The sequence below is a fragment of the Aulonocara sp. 'chitande type north' Nkhata Bay genome, linkage group LG9 (assembly GCF_057382095.1).
Source record: "Aulonocara sp. 'chitande type north' Nkhata Bay isolate Kocher_YH1m ecotype deep benthic linkage group LG9, A_spYH_male_GT1.1, whole genome shotgun sequence".
Taxonomy (NCBI): Eukaryota; Metazoa; Chordata; class Actinopteri; order Cichliformes; family Cichlidae; genus Aulonocara; species Aulonocara sp. 'chitande type north' Nkhata Bay.
This window is the reverse complement of record NC_141352.1, coordinates 30,326,702-30,343,448: the sequence shown is the minus strand read 5'-3', so window position 1 is coordinate 30,343,448 and position 16,747 is coordinate 30,326,702. Positions and strand designations below refer to the sequence as shown.

Genomic DNA, 16,747 nt, shown 5'->3' with positions numbered 1-16,747 from the left:
AAAACTCGATATATCGCCCAGCTCTAATCCCAGCCTTGCCGTAATGGTCCATTTGATTCACCTTTTATTGTTTATTTTATTTTCATTTACTGAATACGGGACAGACTTGACTGGGGGAAAGAAGGGGAGAAAGAAAGAGGGAAAGAGAAACAGCTGAGAAGAGGGACGGGGGAGAAGGGCAAAAAACAAAAACCAACAGTATGAGCAGAAAAAAAAAAAAGAAATAAAAAAATTCATATATCAATCACCTGGATCACCTGCTGAGAAAGAAAAAAGAAAACAAGCAGAAGAGAACAAGAGTAATAGAATAAACAACATCACAATGATATATGGGAATATGACAGTAAATACTAAATATTAAACATTATTGTGCAGCACATAAGATCAACAGAACACAGAGTGCTTTGAGGTAGGAGCCAAAAAGGGTGTAGTTTGTGGGTGTGATCACCCGTGTGTACACCTGTGAGCATGGACGCGCTTGTTTTTTTTAAAAGGTTCCTTCATGTAATGATCTGCTAGAGGGTGTGGGGGGGCCACAGCCCCGTCCTCCAGGGCATGAAGCAGGTATGGAGGAGATCAAAACTCCAGACATCCAGAGGCCCCCAGAACACAAGAGACCAAGGAAGACCAACAGAGGGGCAGCCGCGCCACTGTCCCTGCAGCTGTTTTTCTGCCTGCACCAAACCTCTACAGCCTCATTTCTATTTGAAGTGATAACAGGAAATGGATGAGAGCGATCTGCTGCAGTATCAGGGTCACAATAAACTTTATTGTCCAGCTGCTGTGGATGAACACATGAGAGGAAGTGAACTCCTACAAAGTCTCATTTTAATGAGTGTGGCTGCTGTAAAGTGATGCACAGGAAGATGTTAACAAAAACTAATGAAACAGAGATGAAAGTAAACAGTGTTCATATTTGAAAGCACCGAGAATAAAATATATTGTGGTGGTTAATGTGCAGCTCTTCGTGATTTGGTGAAGTCGTGTTTTTAATCATGTTGTGGATTGAATGTTGGGTTTTATTTTATCTACAGAAGTTTGTCCCACCTGTGATCGTTCAGATTGATTTGTTGGGTTGACTTGAATCATGTGAAGGTTTAAAGCTGCACTTCCCCCAAAAAGAATAAAGTATAATCGTGAAGAATGTAAAAATGTCTTCCTGTGTCAAACACAGCTGCAGTCAAAGCAGGAAGGAAAGCACTGAAACCACTGATCAAAGCTCATTAATCAAAGACCGCTGATCAATGGCCATGAGTACTATTCAGAGAGAGTTGGGGAGTCGCTGCAAGCGATCAGTGGTTGTTGATCAATGATCATGAGAATTTGCATATTAATGCTCAATAACTGACCTCCCAGCCCATTGTTCCTTCAGTGGTTCTAGTTTCAGTCATTATGCAAATGCACTGTTGAAGATTGGGGAAACCTGCAGTCGGCTGAAACTGAAGAAGTCACTTGGATGAGTCACGAAATGTTTCTCCTACTGCAAAAGCTACGTCCAGATGAACAGAATCAAAGTTTGGGGAATGGTGGAGGTGGTGGGACTGGGGGGCTGAAGGAGTTGAAAGTGTGGGGTGGGGGAGTAACAGGTCTGTCCCTGTTTGTGGAAACCACAGGAGGAGCTGTTCAGGCTGTTGCTGGGTGTGAATTGTTGATGGAGTCTTTAAACTTGTAGTTGCTGTTTTCCAGACTGAAGCAGAGTCGTTAGCTGAAAACTGGTTTTAGAGGTTTATTCAGGACACCTTCTCAGGCTCTTACAGCCTTACCTGTATCATAACAAAGTGTATAAACCCCAATCCACCTTTAACATGGTCCTTCTCCCAAACCTTCAAATAGGACTTTCTGGCCCAGTCATAGTAAAGGGCTGCTTAGAATATTAGAGCCAATGTTACAAAGTTCCTCCTGAAGTATAAGTGAGTGAGAGAGTTTCCTCACTTTGCAGCACAACACGTCTCACAAGATTTCTACAAGCAATCAGAGTGAAATTTGTACTTTGTGTTGTCAGATGAACATATGAGACACTTTGACTCTTCAGTGCAGTGTGGAGCCTAACAAAGATCTGTTTTGTGTCCCAGCTGATCAGCAGGAGGAGAAGAGTCTGACGGAGCAGCAGAGGAACATTTTCAGCCATCTGGACTCAGCTGAGTCACTACAGAGGAAACAATGAGCTCAACACAGGAGGTGAGGAAAATATCACAGTTTCACCAAATAATCAGTCACGTCTAAAACTCTCATCCTCCCAACCTGTTATATGACTGTGTTGCATTTTATTATGTATTTTTAAATTGTGTTTACAAACATTAAGAAGTCACAAGCAATTGTTATTCGTTATTATTAGTAGTAGTATTAATTACATTTTCAATTCAGTGTTACTTATACAGCACCAAATCAAAACAACAGTCGCCTCAAGGTGCTTTTTATTGTAATGTGGATCCTACATTAATACATACAGAGAAAAACCCAACAATTATATGACCCTCTTTGAGCAAGCACTTTGGCGACAGTGGGAAGGAAAAACTCCCTTTTAACAGGAAGAAACCTCCAGCAGAAGGAGGCTCACAGAGGGGCGGGGCCATCTGCAGAGAGTGGTTGGGATAAAAGACATGCTGTGGAAGTACATTATTATTATTGTTGTTGTTGTTTTTATTATTCTGATTACTATTAATAATAATATTATTATTATTATTGGTATTATTGTCGTTCGACCAGACTTAATATTGGTTCATCACTGCAAAAACACGTTCAAAGCACCACAACGGTAGCCCGGTATCAGGCAGTAAACACATTAAGTCTGTATATTTTCCCCTTTTTTTAGTTTTTTTTGCTCATACAAATTGAAATGCTATTAATATAGATTGAAAATGAATGACATTTAATCGCCTTTAATCAAAAATTTATCCAATGTTTTCTACAGTGAAACGTTTGAACAGTCATGAATTATTTTTGATTCGTTGCACCAGTATAAAAATATCTAATAGAAAACAGCAACGTGAAATATAAAAAAAAGTATAGACCTGGTAAACATTTATTACTTTTCTGAGTGTGTTAGCATGCTAATCTTAATGTTTGTGTACAGCAGCAGGGATGGGCATGATTTTAGTGTTTGAACAGTCATGAATTATTTTTAACACCAGGTTGGATGTAATGTGTTAGAACTACCAGCAGGTGGGGATAAGAGACCTTTAAGGTGTTTGGTGCCACACTCCACCTTCAGGTTTAAAACTAGTGTTAATGGAGGGAGTTTGAAGGTTGAGTTTGTTCCACGACTGCATTTCACTCACTGCCTCTGTTTGTATCTCTGTCACTGCAGGACCAACATGGAGCGAGAAGTCAGCGCTCTCAGGAGGCCGACAAACCTCACAGAAGAAAGGGAGAGAAAACATACAGCTGTGACGAGTGTGGGAAGAAGTTTACTGAGAAGGGTAATCTAAAACAGCATCAGGTCATCCACACTGGAGAGAGACCGTTCAGCTGTGACTTGTGTGGAAAGTCTTTTTTCTGGAAGGATGCTCTAAAAAGACACCAACTCATCCACAGTGGAGTTAAAGCGTACAGCTGTGATCAGCGAGTAGTGCGGTGCTCTGAACGGATAATTGGAGGTGAGCTTCCCTCCCTCCAAGACATCTACAGGAAGCGGTGCCTGAGGAAAGCGGGGAGGATCATCAAGGACTCCAGTCACCCCAGCCATAAACTGTTCAGACTGCTTCCATCAGGAAGGAGGTTCTGCAGCATCCGGTCCCGTACCAGCAGACTGAGAGACAGCTTTTTCCATCAGGCCATCAGACTGCTGAACACGTCATAGACACCTCAGCTTCACTACTGGAACTTCAACATTATGCACTCCATACTGTACAGTAATGCCACTGTTTTGCACATGTCTCAACTCTGTATATTTTTATATATTCTATTCATTGTTTACTCTATTTAATTTGTAAAATATGTGTACACACACACACACACACACACACACACACACACACACGTAGAAAAATATTTAGTATACACATCCAGAAATGCATATACTATTATATATTGTACATATATTTATTAGTTTCAAATGTAGCCATTCTTGTATTTTGCTTGTTTACATTATTGTATTTTGCACAACTCTGTTGCTTGTGAAGCTCGCACACAAGAATTTCACTCACATGTGCTGTACCAATGTACCTGCACATGTGATGTGACAATAAAAGTGATTTGATTTGATTTGAGTGTGGCAGAGCTTTTACTCGCACTAGCAACTTACAGAGTCATCTAGTTACCCACTCTGGAATTAAAGCATACAGCTGTGACATCTGTGGCAAAACTTTCAGCCATACACAGAATCGAAATACACACCTACGCATTCACACCGGACATGATGTATACTGCTGTGATCAGTGTGGCAAACAGTTTACAACAGACGCACAGTTACAACAACACATGTTTAGCCACACTGAGGGACGACCATATCAATGTGACCTGTGTGAGAAGACTTTTAAATCTCCACATTACCTGAGAGAACACCAACAGATCCACACCAGAAAGAGACTCTACAAGTGCAGTTACTGTGAGGTATGTATTTATATTATTATCTGTGTTAACTGAAACAGTAAAATGTAATTGGACGTCTGCAGAGATGCTCTTTCCTTCAGGCGACGTTCAGGATAAAAGTGTTGAAGGACTGACTTACACTGTCTTTGTGTCTTTGTTTAGAAGCAGAGCGACACAGATGGATCCAGTTCTCAACCCTGTCATCACTGTGGTGGTGGGAAAGACTTTCGTTGTGGCCTTTGTGGAAAAACTTTCAGTCAGCAAAACTCCCTAAAAAGACATCAACGTAGACACACTGGAGACAAACTGAAATACTGCAAAGAATGTGGGAGAAGCTTCCCCACATCAAGTTACTTAAAACAACATGAACTGATTCACAGTGGGGTTAAAAAGCACCTCTGTGATCAGTGTGGGTCATCCTTCATCACTGCAGTCACCCTTAAAACACACAAACGAGTCCACACAAGAGAGAAACCATACAAGTGCAGACACTGTGACAAAAGCTTCTCACATCCAGGTAGTCGTAACTATCATGAACGTGCACACATGGAAGGAAACTACAGCTGTGACCAGTGTGACAAGAGCTTCAGGAATCTCAGTTCATACTCCAAACACAAACGATCCCACGTTACTAATAAACTGTTTCACTGTTACCAATGTGCCCAAACATTCACCTCATTGTCTGCTCTGTGCAAACATCAGCGTGATCACTCAGGGCTGAAATCACTCCCATCACTGGATCACAGTGAACCTGAAGAGACAGAAAGTTCATGTGGTTTCAGTGTCAGACTTAAAACCCTTGAGATCAGGCTCCACAGAGTTCAGATCGAATCTCCTGTAAAGATCTGATGAAAATGTTCCACTGGATGGATGGATGGATAATCTCTTTTTCTGAAGGTTGCTCTCTTCCTGTTTCTGCCAGTGCTGACTGCACAGATGTAATATAGATCCATGTCACTGTTTGGAAGTATCAGAGAACTGCTGATGCTGTAAAGCTGCTGCTCAGTCTATTGGGCTGTTGTGTTGTTGTTGGTGATGCTGGATGAAGGACTGGTGGACCAGGTGGGCTCAGGTTGAGGGTAGATCCCGTCTGAGCTGCAGGTGATCCTTTGTCCTACTCTTTGGAGATTAACTTTACGGACTGGTGCTGAAAAAAAAAAACCCCTAAGAATTAAAAAAACCAAAAGAAAAATATATTTCTAAAGAAGTCCGAAAGAGATTTTCATGTCACAATTTTCCTTTTCTGAAAATTGAATCTGAATCTCAGACCACAGTAAAATATAGCATTTGTGTTAGTGTTTTGACAAAGCATTTCTAAATACAGATAATGATTAATGATGTAACATGTCATGTAATCTTTACGTATTTGAAGTGGTATAAAAATGACTCTGGATCAGTCCTGGTGTCACAGACAGGCCTCAGAAAGTCCCTTTGGCTCTCAGCTGAATTCCTCTGACACACTTTAACAACTATGAGTCAAAGGTCAGAGGTCATATGATTTGGGAATGACAATGCTGAATAACCACATCACTGATTAGGTATTGTAGTAACAACTCAGACTATTATAATTATTTAGTTAATAATACGGGTTCAAGATGTTTGTGGTTCAATTTCTTGCGTAGGCTGTAAACGTGGCAGCTTTAGTCTTTCCTCTCTTTTTAAAAAGAGTTTTGTTACCGTCCACATTCAGGATGATGAACATTTCACTGATGGTGCTGGTGTGGCACTGATATCTCCCCTCATCCTGAATGTTCACCTCTGTCAGCTGGAGTGAGGCGTTTCCTCTGGAGACCTGATCCTTGGAAAGTGAAGTCCTACTTCTGACGTAATATATGATCGAGCAGTTATATAAACATGAATCTATCCACCGAGCTCCTCCTCGTCTGCTGTGCATCCGTGTTCAGCAGCCTTTCATCTGTATCTCAGGTTTTGCTTCTGGGGTTCTACATGTTTCGGTTGTCTTATTTTACGTATATAATTAAGATGTTGTGAATAAGTATTTCAGTTGTATCCCGTAGTTGTTTGCTTGACATCGAGCTTTATCCAAGGAAAAGATTTAGCCATCCTTATATTTTTCTCGTTTTATTTTATTGTATTTTGCACAACTCTGTTGCTTGTGAAGCTCGCACACAAGAATTGTAATGTACCAGTGTACCTGCACATGTGATGTGACAATAAAAGTGATTTGATTTGAGAAACAAAAACACTGTCTGTCTTTCCTCCAAAATCACACTTGGATTACAGTTGGACTGATTTACCAGGTGGTGATACAAAAAATAAAAAGTCTAAGCTATTTAAATCTATAGAACATAATCAACAACAGAGACCAGACCTGAAAGTGTGAAACATACTGTATTTGGCAAAAATATATATATACACACAACAAAATATAATAAAAATAATTATAAACAAAAATATTTTTTGAATAAGTGTTTTCATTAGGTGTTAGATAATAAACTCAAAAAGCTGCACTGTACCATAACAGCCAAGGAGCAACAAAGTCAGTGTCCACGTCTACCTCACATTAAACAGACATATTTCATAAGAAATAACTGAAATGTGAAACTGTAGAAAGCTGACTAAAATATTTAAATTCTCTTGAAAACACCATGAATGGTTTTCATGGGTACCCCCTTTAATGAGCTGATGGGGGCACCCAGTGTATTTGTAACTGAAGCAGAGTCTCTCCGAGTGAACGTCCAGATGTGATCAATGGTGAGTCAGGATGTGATTCCTTCAAGAGTATACAGTTGTGGTGAGAATTACATAAATATTGGAAATTGGAAAAGTTGTTGCTTAAGTTTTATAATAGCAATTTGCATACACTCCAGAATGTTATGAAGAGTGATCAGATGAATTGCATCGTCCTTCTTTGCCATGAAAATGAACTTAATCCCAAAAAAACCCCCTTACCACTGCACTTCATTGCTGTCATTAAAGGACCTGCTGAGACCATTTCAGTAATCGTCTTCTTAACTCAGGTGAGAATGTTGATGAGCACAAGGCTGGAGATTATCATGTCAGGCTGATTGGGTTAGAATGGCAGACCTGACATGTTAAATGGAGGGTGATGCTTGAAATCATTGTTCTTCCATTGTTAACCTGCAAAGAAACGCATGCAGCCATCATTGCGTTGCATAAAAATGGCTTCACAGGCAAGAATATTGTGGCTACTAAGATTGCATCTAAATCAACAATTTATAGGATCATCAAGAACTTCAAGGAAAAACGTTCAATTCTTGATATGAAGGCTTGAGGGCGTCCAAGAAAGTCCAGCAAGCACCAGGATCGTCTCCTAAAGAGGACTCAGCTGCATGATCGGAGAGCGTGCTCAGGAATGGCAGCAGGCAGGTGTGAGCGCATCTGCACGCACAGTGAGGCGAAGACTGTTGGAAGACGGCCTGGTGTCAAGAAAGGCAGCAAAGAAGCCAGTTCTCTCCAAAAAAACCCATCAGGGGCAGATTGATCTTCTACAGAAAGTATGGTGAATGGACTCCTGAGGACTGGGGCAAAGTCATATTCTCGGATGAAGCCAGTTTCCGATTGTTTGGGGCATCTGGAAAAATGCTTGTCCGGAGAAGAAAAGGTGAGCGCTACCATCAGTCCTGTGTCAGGCCAACAGTCAAGCATCCATCCATGCCTGGGGTTGCTTCTCATCCAAGGGAGTGTTTATGGGCAAAATTGTGAGTAAGCCCACACTCACAATTTTGCCCATAAACACAGCCATGAATAAAGAATGGTACCAAAACAGCCTCCAACAGCAACTTCTTCCAACAATCCAACAACAGTTTGGTGAAGAATTATTGGAATTATTTTCCAGCACGATGGAGCGCCGTGCCATAAGGCAAAAGGGATAACTAAGTGGCTCGGAGACCAAAACGTTGAAATTTTGGGTCCATGGCCTGGAATCTTAATCCCATTGATAATTTGTGGTCAATCCTCAAGAGGCGGGTGGACAAACAAAAACCCACGAATTCTGACAAACTCCAAGAAGTGATTATGACAGAATGGGTTGCTATCAGTCAGGATTTGGCCCAGACGGTGATTGAGAGCATGCCCAGTCGAATTGCAGAGGTCTTGAAAAAGTAGGGCCAACACTGCAAATACTGACTCTTTGCATAAATGTCATGTAATTGTCAATAAAAGTCTGATAGCGTGGACGTCTATCAGCAGAGAATGTACCTTCACCTATCAGCAGAGAATGTCCCTTAGTCTGTAACACAGTCAAATATATTCTCAAGTAATATTCAAGCATGCCATTCAGCGTGTTAGTACGAGCTCGGGAGCAGCTTGGGAGAACAAGAAAACAGAGACTGCTTTAGATTGTCTTCCCAAAGTGACTCAACTTTATTCACAAGTACAACAGTTTATATAGAGGGTAAAATTCATGAGACAGCAGATTATCAGTTTAAACCAGTACAGACCAAGATAAGGGAGTGTCTTCCTGCCCTTGGGTGAAGAAGCATCCTTTGTGTAGTTTATTAGTTCAGCTACAATTGTGATTATCTCAGCGACATATTTTCAAGGCACAAAACAAAGAGTTCTTACATTAGTGAAATCTGAAACAAACCATTTGGCCTTCAACAGGCGTCTAAAAGATTAAGAAACTAATGTAGCTGAGGGAGTGATCTCTGTGGTATTTCAACCTTGTACCAGCCTGTGATTCTCACACATCAATTCTTGGGTCAAAGAGAAAAATAACTAAAACAAAGGGGCCTTATTGAATGACAGAGTTTTCCTGCATAATGTCACTATAAAACAATATCCAGTAAATGCTCCCATGGTGCTAAAATACCTAACATCTTTCCTCACAGGAAAACTGGCTTCAGTGAGTCATGAAAAGAAGCATTTCTGTTAAATGACAATAAAAACAATCACATACTGTGTATTCATCATGAAGCACAACTTCTACAGATTTAAATAAACTGCAGTGATTCCAGCTGCACCAGCTTCCACCATAACATATCAGTTATGCATAGTGGTGAAATAATTTCAATCCTGAATTCAAATGAATTAGTAATAATCTATTAATTATTTATTAAATCATATAAAAAAAACTAGAAACTAGACTGAACGCAGAGAACAGTTTAGACCTTTAGATTCCACACTGTTCACAGAGAGCTGCTCTGTGTTTTAAGACATAAGATTTAATCATGTTCTGGTTTCACTCTTGAAAGTTTTCTCACATTCTTTGTAACCTGAGGAATGTTTTACAAACCATGAAAAATCATCACTTCAAACAACAAACACAATATTAAGATGGAATTAAATACTGTGTGTAAAATGTCTTTTTACCTGATTATTCCGCAGTACCAGGAGAGTTACTAATAAGCCTAAAACTACAATGACTGCAATGACCACTCCTACGATTGCTCCAACATTAGATGAATTCCCTGAAATGAAAAAGAGGTCAGATAACTGATTTTTTTCCTTGGAAGAATTTAAAAATGCATTTTGAGTTTATTAGCTGTGAGATGAACAACTCTGAGTCTGGCAGCAAAACATCATCAATGGAGCTTTATTAGCACAGTTCACCATGGCAACAGGTAAATAAATTGTAAATAAATGTGGACCAGGGAATATAAAAATGTCTGTGATATTAATCTTTAAAAAGGAGGGAAGAAAAGAGTCAGTTTGATCAGCTCAGTCCACTCCACCATCATCATCACACGCGGGGAAAAACTTTTTTATTAAAAAAACAAAACAAAATATTGACAGTGTTCCTGACAGATTACTCAGTTATATCAGTAACGGTATCGAGCAAAACATTTTCCCCACTGATATCTGATATTCAAAAATTGCAGTGTGTTTTTTTTTGCTATGCTTACACCCATAAAAAGGAAAATAATGATGTTAATTTACCTTCATTGATCTTCACAAGGATATTAGTTATTTTAGCCTCCACAGCATCAGCGAGTTCACACGTGTATGTTCCCTCCTGATCTGAGGATAAGTCCTGCAGTGTGAGGCTGCCTGACTCTGACACGTCCTTTACATGCTGCTTCCACTCCTCTGAGACTGTGTACTGACTGTTAGTCTTTGTCAGGATGATCTGACTGTGGTCGAATCTCCAGGTGAGGTTTGTTACAGGGGTGTGTGAGGGGGAACAGTGGATTATTGTTTCAGACTGGCTCTCAGTCACTAATCCTGAAAAAACAGATGCAAACACAAAAAAACCCATTTTTTATTTGATTCTGATTTAAAATGTTTGGTTTCACCTTTCTAGTGTGTATAAGCTGATGACTCATTACAACGTGACTTAATTTCTTTAATATCTGTAGAGACTTATCCTCAGACACCAAACTCTGAAGGATAGACTAATATTTCCTTTGATTACATGAAATACAAAAAAGTAAGGTCTAACGTTTAAGAAAAGAACAAAATGACTTCAACAACTTTTCAAACCTAAATGAAGATTTTAAAAGGTGGAACTCTTATTTTCCAAATGAGATGTTAAACTCACCTTGTTGCCTGAAGGTTGCGCTCTTCCTGTTTCTGCGAGTGCTGACTACACAGCTGTAATTCAGATCCATGTCACTGTTTGGAAGTATCGGAGAACTGGTGATGTTGTAAAGCTGCTGCTCAGTCTGATGGACTGTTGTTTTGTTGTTGGTGATGCTGGATGAAGGGCTGGTGGACCAGGTGATCTCAGGTTTAGGGTAGATCCCCTCTGAGCTGCAGGTGATCCTTTGTCCTACTTGTTGGAGATCGACTTTACGGACTGGAGCTGAAAAAAAGAAGAAAAAAACAAAACAAAAGAAAAATAATTACTAAAAAAGTCAGAAAGAGATTTTCTTGTCTTTTCTGTTTATTTCATGTTAACATGATTTAATTTAACAAAAATCATGTAATTCTTGAATCTCATACCACAGTAAAATATAGCATTTGTCTTAGTGTTTGACACAGCATTTCAAAATACAGATAATGATTAATGATGTAGCATGTGTCATATATTTTTTATGTATTTGAAGTGGACTGGAGCTGAAAAAGAAAAAACTTTACTAAAAAGGTCAGAAAGAGAGTTTGTTGTCTCAACTAGTCTTTTCTGTTTATTTCAAGTTAACATGATTTAATTCAACAAAAAATGTGTAATTTGTGAATCTCAGACCACAATAAAATATAGAATTTGTCATAGTTTTTTGACGCAGCATTTCAAAATATAGTTATTAATTAATGACATAGCATGTATCGTATTCTTTTCATAATTTGAAGTGTGATATTAAAATACTACGTCTCAGCCCTGGTGTTACACACAGGCTCTGGGGCTTCTAACCCCAAAATGGTCCCTTTGCCTCTCAGCTGAATTGTGCTGACACACTTTTACAACTATAAGTCAAGATGAAGTCAAATGATTTGGTGATGACAATGTAAAAAACCCACATTATTATGGTAACAACCAAGTCCATTATAATTATTTAGTTAATAGTAAATTAGAGCATGTACACCAAATGTAGCAGCATGACTGAGGAGGACACTTATTTTGGAGAACATACGAGTCGGTTTTTGAAAGCTGGCAACCCCTTGTATAAGTAAAAAATATCATCAGTTCATGAGATGGTCTTTAAGACATGAACTACTTGATATGAGTCTACTGTACGTTTATGGTTATTGTGCAAACGGGTTTGTGATGTGGTTTTAGGTTGTTTATGCTTGAATTTGTTGTGTAGGGGTGTAAATGTGGCAGCATTAGTCTTTTCCCTTAAAAAAATGAAATAACAAAGTGAGTCTAACCTAACTCCATCAGAGCTGGTCATTCTGCTCTGGTGCTGATAGAACCAGGGGTAATAACTGGATATATATTTTAAGTATTTTAAAATACAGTATTCTCAATCAACAGAGGATTTAGACCAACACATAAGGTTGGAACCCTGACCTCATCTTCCAGGCTCCACCAGTACTGTATTTATTGGAGAAGATGTGTGACCATCTTTTCACAACCATGTAGTATCCCGATTAGCTGCCATTATTGTAAACCCCCCCCCCCCCCAAAACAAACAAACAAAAACAAAACAAAAACAAAAAACAAAACAGGTCCGTGCCACCTGCCCGCACACCCAAATTTGCATCCGTTAGCTTGTGAGTGTTGTGTTGTTGGTATTTACTTGTTATTTACTTCATATGTGCAAATAAGTGTTAAAACTTGTGCTGTCAGCGTTAATCTCATTAAAATGACATTTACACCATAACCGCATCAACGGGGCAAATCTCTGTTTGCGTGCAGTCCCATGCACAGGGCGATCCGCGCTTACTCACTAACGGAGATTTGCCCCGTTAATGCGGTTATGGTGTAAATGTTATTTTAACAACATTAACGCTGACAGCGCTAGTTAAAATAAATGTATATTCATGATGCTTTGACTCCATAGAAGGTGCCACTTGATTTTCATTTTATATATTTATTTCTTTACCGTCCACATTCAGGATGATGAACATTTCTGTGTTTCCACTGATGGTGCTGGTGTAGCACTGGTATCTCCCCTCATCCTGAACGTTCACCTCTGTCAGCTGGAGTGAGGCATTTCCTCTGTAGACCTGATCCTTGAAAAGTGAAGTCCTACTTCTGAAGCGCTGGTGTTGTATTACAAGCTGGTCTTGGTCACCGTAGTATGAATGGACACGAAGGTTTCCTTCTGTCTTAAACCAGTGGACAACAGGTTCAGAACTGCCATGGAAGCTGCACGGCAAGATGCATCTCTCCATAAAAATACAGGAGACCTGAGAGTCTGAGAATCAGTTAAAGACTGTGTTAGTGGGAGATGACATTTAATTTACAGCAGATATTTACTTTTAATTATTGTCCTGTTAGTGTCATTTGTGTCTCGGCAGGAGAAGCAGAGACTAACATTGGGCGACTGTTTTCAACATACAGATAACAGTGTGAATATCAAACCTCTCATACAGGCTAATGTGATCAACTAAACAACTTCAGTCTCATTATGTGTCCCTGTGGACCCGTAACTGGAAAACAGTGGCTTGTGGTTACAACTGGTCCATTAAAAATTACAAATTGTTGTTTTACAGATCTGCTTGTATAAAGTTTTATTATTTCCATTCAGCCTTTTGCTTGAGATAAGCAAAATATTTTGACATTACCTTTGCTCCATGGAAACTAAAATGTAAGAATTGTCTTATATAATCTGCTGAATTACAAGGGAATTACAGATTTATATAAATATAGTGATGTAAGAAGTAAGAAAGCTGTATATTTGTTATGATAATGCTGCTTTTATGTCATGTGCATTAATATGTGCATACGCTTGTACATACTTGGTAGTGATTTAATAAACTCAGTCAAATAGCAAAGTTTCACTTCATTAACACTTAAGAGTTGAATATATTGTGATATCAAGGGCAAGTTAAAGCAAAGTAAATATTTTGGCATCATGCTGCTCTGGTATTTGCTTCACTTACCTGCTCGGGAAACTCTCAGTATCCACAGAAACTCCACGACCACCAAAAACATAGTGCAGGAGACCCTGATCATATTTCTCTAAGAGTTCATGTGACGGTGCAGCAGTGAACAGAAAAAATGACCATACGGGGTGGCAGTTACATCCAGATAGGCAGGTTTTTCATTCCTTTAAGTCAAGTTTGAACATGCCTGAAATACAAGGAAGAAAAAACAAATGCTGAAAAAAGAAATGCTGTTAACAGTCATTGCCCTTTTCAGTTCTTTTAACTGCAACAGCTCAGTTCACACACAGAACAACAGAAAAATCTGCAAAACAAATCCAACTATGCAACACAGAGGACTAATCTCTTTCTACAGTTGAAAAAAACTGAATGATTATTATAAGTTCTTCAAAAAGAAAGTCCAATACAGACTGTAGCAACGTTATGTACATTTTCCCAGTTAGTGGTATGTAAGACATCAAGCAAGCATAACCTAAATAGGAAGATTACAGATAGATATGAGTAGATGGAAGTCAGAAAAATCTCAGGAATATGTCCTGAAAATAGAAAATGCCCCAAAGCAGCTGAAGGAATGAAATGGAATTTACATCGAGAAAAGCCAAAACAGTGTTAGCAGTGTAATGCATTTGTTAATGATTCCAACGTTTTTCTACTTGGTCTGCAAAAGAAACATCCAACAAATAAGTTATTCATTTTAAATTTTATGTCTCACAAAGACAGAAACGCGAGCCATTAAACAAAAATGTTTTATATGTTTCGGTGATTAGTTTATTTTCTACAACATCCCAGATGTGTGCTGATTTCATTACTTTTTCAGGTGCTGTATCAGAAATCACCACAACAAACAAACAAATGTGTCGATTAAAACAGACTATTTTTTAAAATGTATGTCAATGTGCAGAGTTTAACAGTCTCAAACCTAGAACCAGATAATCTGGTTCACAAGTAACAGAGTTAGTTAGATCTAAATTGTCCTACGACGGCCAGAAACTTAAAATTAAAACAGCAAGTATGAAATCACACCCAGTCAGACCACAGCGAGGAACAAGAAAATGAGAATCACTCACCCACACATTAGTTTCATAACTCTCCCGACAGCCTGTGTGCAGAAACCCACCGGAGAACAGTACGAGGCAGGATTTAGTACTCCGTGAAGTAGCTCCACATGTGTTGTGCATGTGAGTCACTGCGCTCCAGACGTTCGTTCCAGACATGAGAAAAACAAAATGCGAAAGCTCCGCCTACGGATGGGAAGGAGCGTGTCATTCCTCCAAGATCCCGAGAAGCTTGGAGTGCAGGTAGAAAGTTTCTAGTTTTTCTGATGAGCTTCAATAAGAAATTTCGATTCTTGCATAAAGGACCTACGAGCACCTAAACAGCCCATTGGTTTATTTCCAGTACTGACACTGGATTGTCCAATCAAATCTCTTAACGCAAAAGACCCCTCCACAGTGTTTCTTGTGAAAGAAGTGTTTGATAAAGATGAACAAACAAAAGCGAAAACGTTTAGTTCAAAAGCTCAGAGAAAAAAGTAAACTAGAAATAGATTCAGGAAAATGTGTTAAATGAAACTGCTAAACCTCAGCAGCTGCACCAGCGACAACAACTTGTAACAAAACCTCACAGTCACGTGAACCTGCAGTTACTAACTGTAAACGTGCAGTACCTCGTTAACCCGCAGCATCACGTTACTACCACAGTGTGATGCTGTCATCGCCACATTACGGATGATTTTAGTTCTTAGTTAAAGGGTAAATGAGCTCTCCACTGCTCGAAGTAAAGAAAAAACAGATCCAATTTACTTTCTCAGAGAATATTGAGCGGTTCGCAGCCGAGTGTGAAGCAGCGGGAATGAGGATCAGCACCTCCAAATCTGAGGCCATGGTTCTCAGCCGGAAAAGGGTGGAGTGCCCACTCCGGGTCGGGGATGAGTTCCTGCCCCAAGTGGAGGAGTTCAAGTATCTCGGGGTCTTGTTCGCGAGTGATGGGAGAAGGGAGCCGGAGATCGACAGACGGATTGGGGCTGCAGCTGCAGTAATGCGGACGCTGCACCGGTCCGTCGTGGTGAAGAGGGAGCTGAGTGTAAAAGCGAAGCTCTCAATTTACCGGTCGGTCTACGTCCCTACCCTCACCTATGGCCACGAGCTGTGGGTAGTGACCGAAAGAACGAGATCGCGGATACAAGCGGCAGAAATGAGCTTCCTCCGAAGGGTGGCTGGCCTCTCCCTTAGAGATAGGGTGAGAAGTTCGGCCATCCGGGAGGGGCTCAGAGTAGAGCAGCTGCTGCTCCACATCGAAAGGAGCCAGCTGAGGTGGTTCGGGCATCTGACAAGGATGCCTTCTGGGCGCCTCCTGGGTGAGGTGTTCCAGGCATGTCCCACCGGGAGGAGGCCCCGGGGCAGACCCAGGACACGCTGGAGAGATTATATCTCTCGGCTGGCCTGGGAACGCCTTGGTATTCCCCCGGATAAGCTGGAGGAGGTGGCTGGGGAGAGGGAGGTCTGGGCCTCTTTGCTTAGGCTGCTGCCCCCGCGACCCGGCCTCGGATAAAGCGGATGAAGATGGATGGATGGATGGAATATTGAGCCACTGGTACAAAGTTTGTTTTGCATTTGTTGTTTTTAACCATGATCGTCTACAGATATTGAAGTAACATGCTTTCATTTCTGTGCTAGTGATTGTTGTTGTGTCTTGTATGGAGGACCAGAAATTCTTAATTTTGATGCTTGTGACTTTTTGTGACTCGTCCGATATGCTGCAATAACACAGCAGAATTTTGAACTCAGTCCTTTCCCCACAGTGG

General features: G+C 40.2%; 2 protein-coding genes across 5 annotated transcripts in view; one reads left to right on the top strand and one right to left on the bottom strand.

Moving 5' to 3' along the window:
- The window catches only part of LOC147322396 (uncharacterized), a 52,717-nt gene extending 46,055 nt beyond the window's left edge, over nt 1-6,662 (top strand). The window contains exons 5-7 of the mRNA XM_086306919.1: nt 3,308-3,565; nt 4,210-4,551; nt 4,693-6,662. Of these exons, the coding sequence (XP_086163045.1) occupies nt 3,308-3,565; nt 4,210-4,551; nt 4,693-5,379 (1,287 nt within the window). The 3' untranslated portion in view covers nt 5,380-6,662. The remainder of the gene's footprint in view (nt 1-3,307; nt 3,566-4,209; nt 4,552-4,692) is intronic.
- Nucleotides 6,663-6,863: 201 nt separating this feature from the next.
- On the bottom strand, nt 6,864-15,166 carry LOC147322395 (V-set domain-containing T-cell activation inhibitor 1-like). 4 transcript variants are annotated; one of them, XR_015131084.1, is made up of 8 exons: nt 15,012-15,166; nt 13,942-14,131; nt 12,939-13,253; nt 10,994-11,257; nt 10,393-10,677; nt 9,826-9,923; nt 7,444-7,632; nt 6,864-7,264 (listed from the first exon to the last, which is right to left on the bottom strand). XR_015131084.1 is itself a non-coding variant. In XM_086306903.1 (7 exons), exons 2-7 carry the CDS (start codon nt 14,012-14,014, stop codon nt 9,678-9,680), a joined length of 1,086 nt encoding a protein of 361 aa, XP_086163029.1. In that variant the 5' UTR covers nt 14,015-14,131; nt 15,012-15,166; the 3' UTR covers nt 6,864-9,677. The 4 variants fall into 4 exon arrangements, 3 of the variants coding, with proteins under 3 accessions (XP_086163029.1, XP_086163030.1, XP_086163028.1); XM_086306903.1 differs by having other exon boundaries at nt 6,864-9,728; XM_086306904.1 differs by having other exon boundaries at nt 6,864-9,381.
- Nucleotides 15,167-16,747: the final 1,581 nt, after the last annotated feature.

Bases quoted from the DNA above. Each gene is read 5' to 3' on its own strand.
- LOC147322395 (XM_086306902.1), bottom strand. From the start codon at position 14,014: ATGATCAGGGTCTCCTGCACTATGTTTTTGGTGGTCGTGGAGTTTCTG. The intron at 13,254-13,941 runs GTAAGTGAAGCA...ACTGATTCTCAG, and splicing joins ACTGAGAGTTTCCCGAGCAG to ACTCTCAGGTCTCCTGTATT. The intron at 7,633-9,825 runs GTAAAAAGACAT...GTTTCTTTGCAG, and splicing joins TGGTACTGCGGAATAATCAG to GTTAACAATGGAAGAACAAT.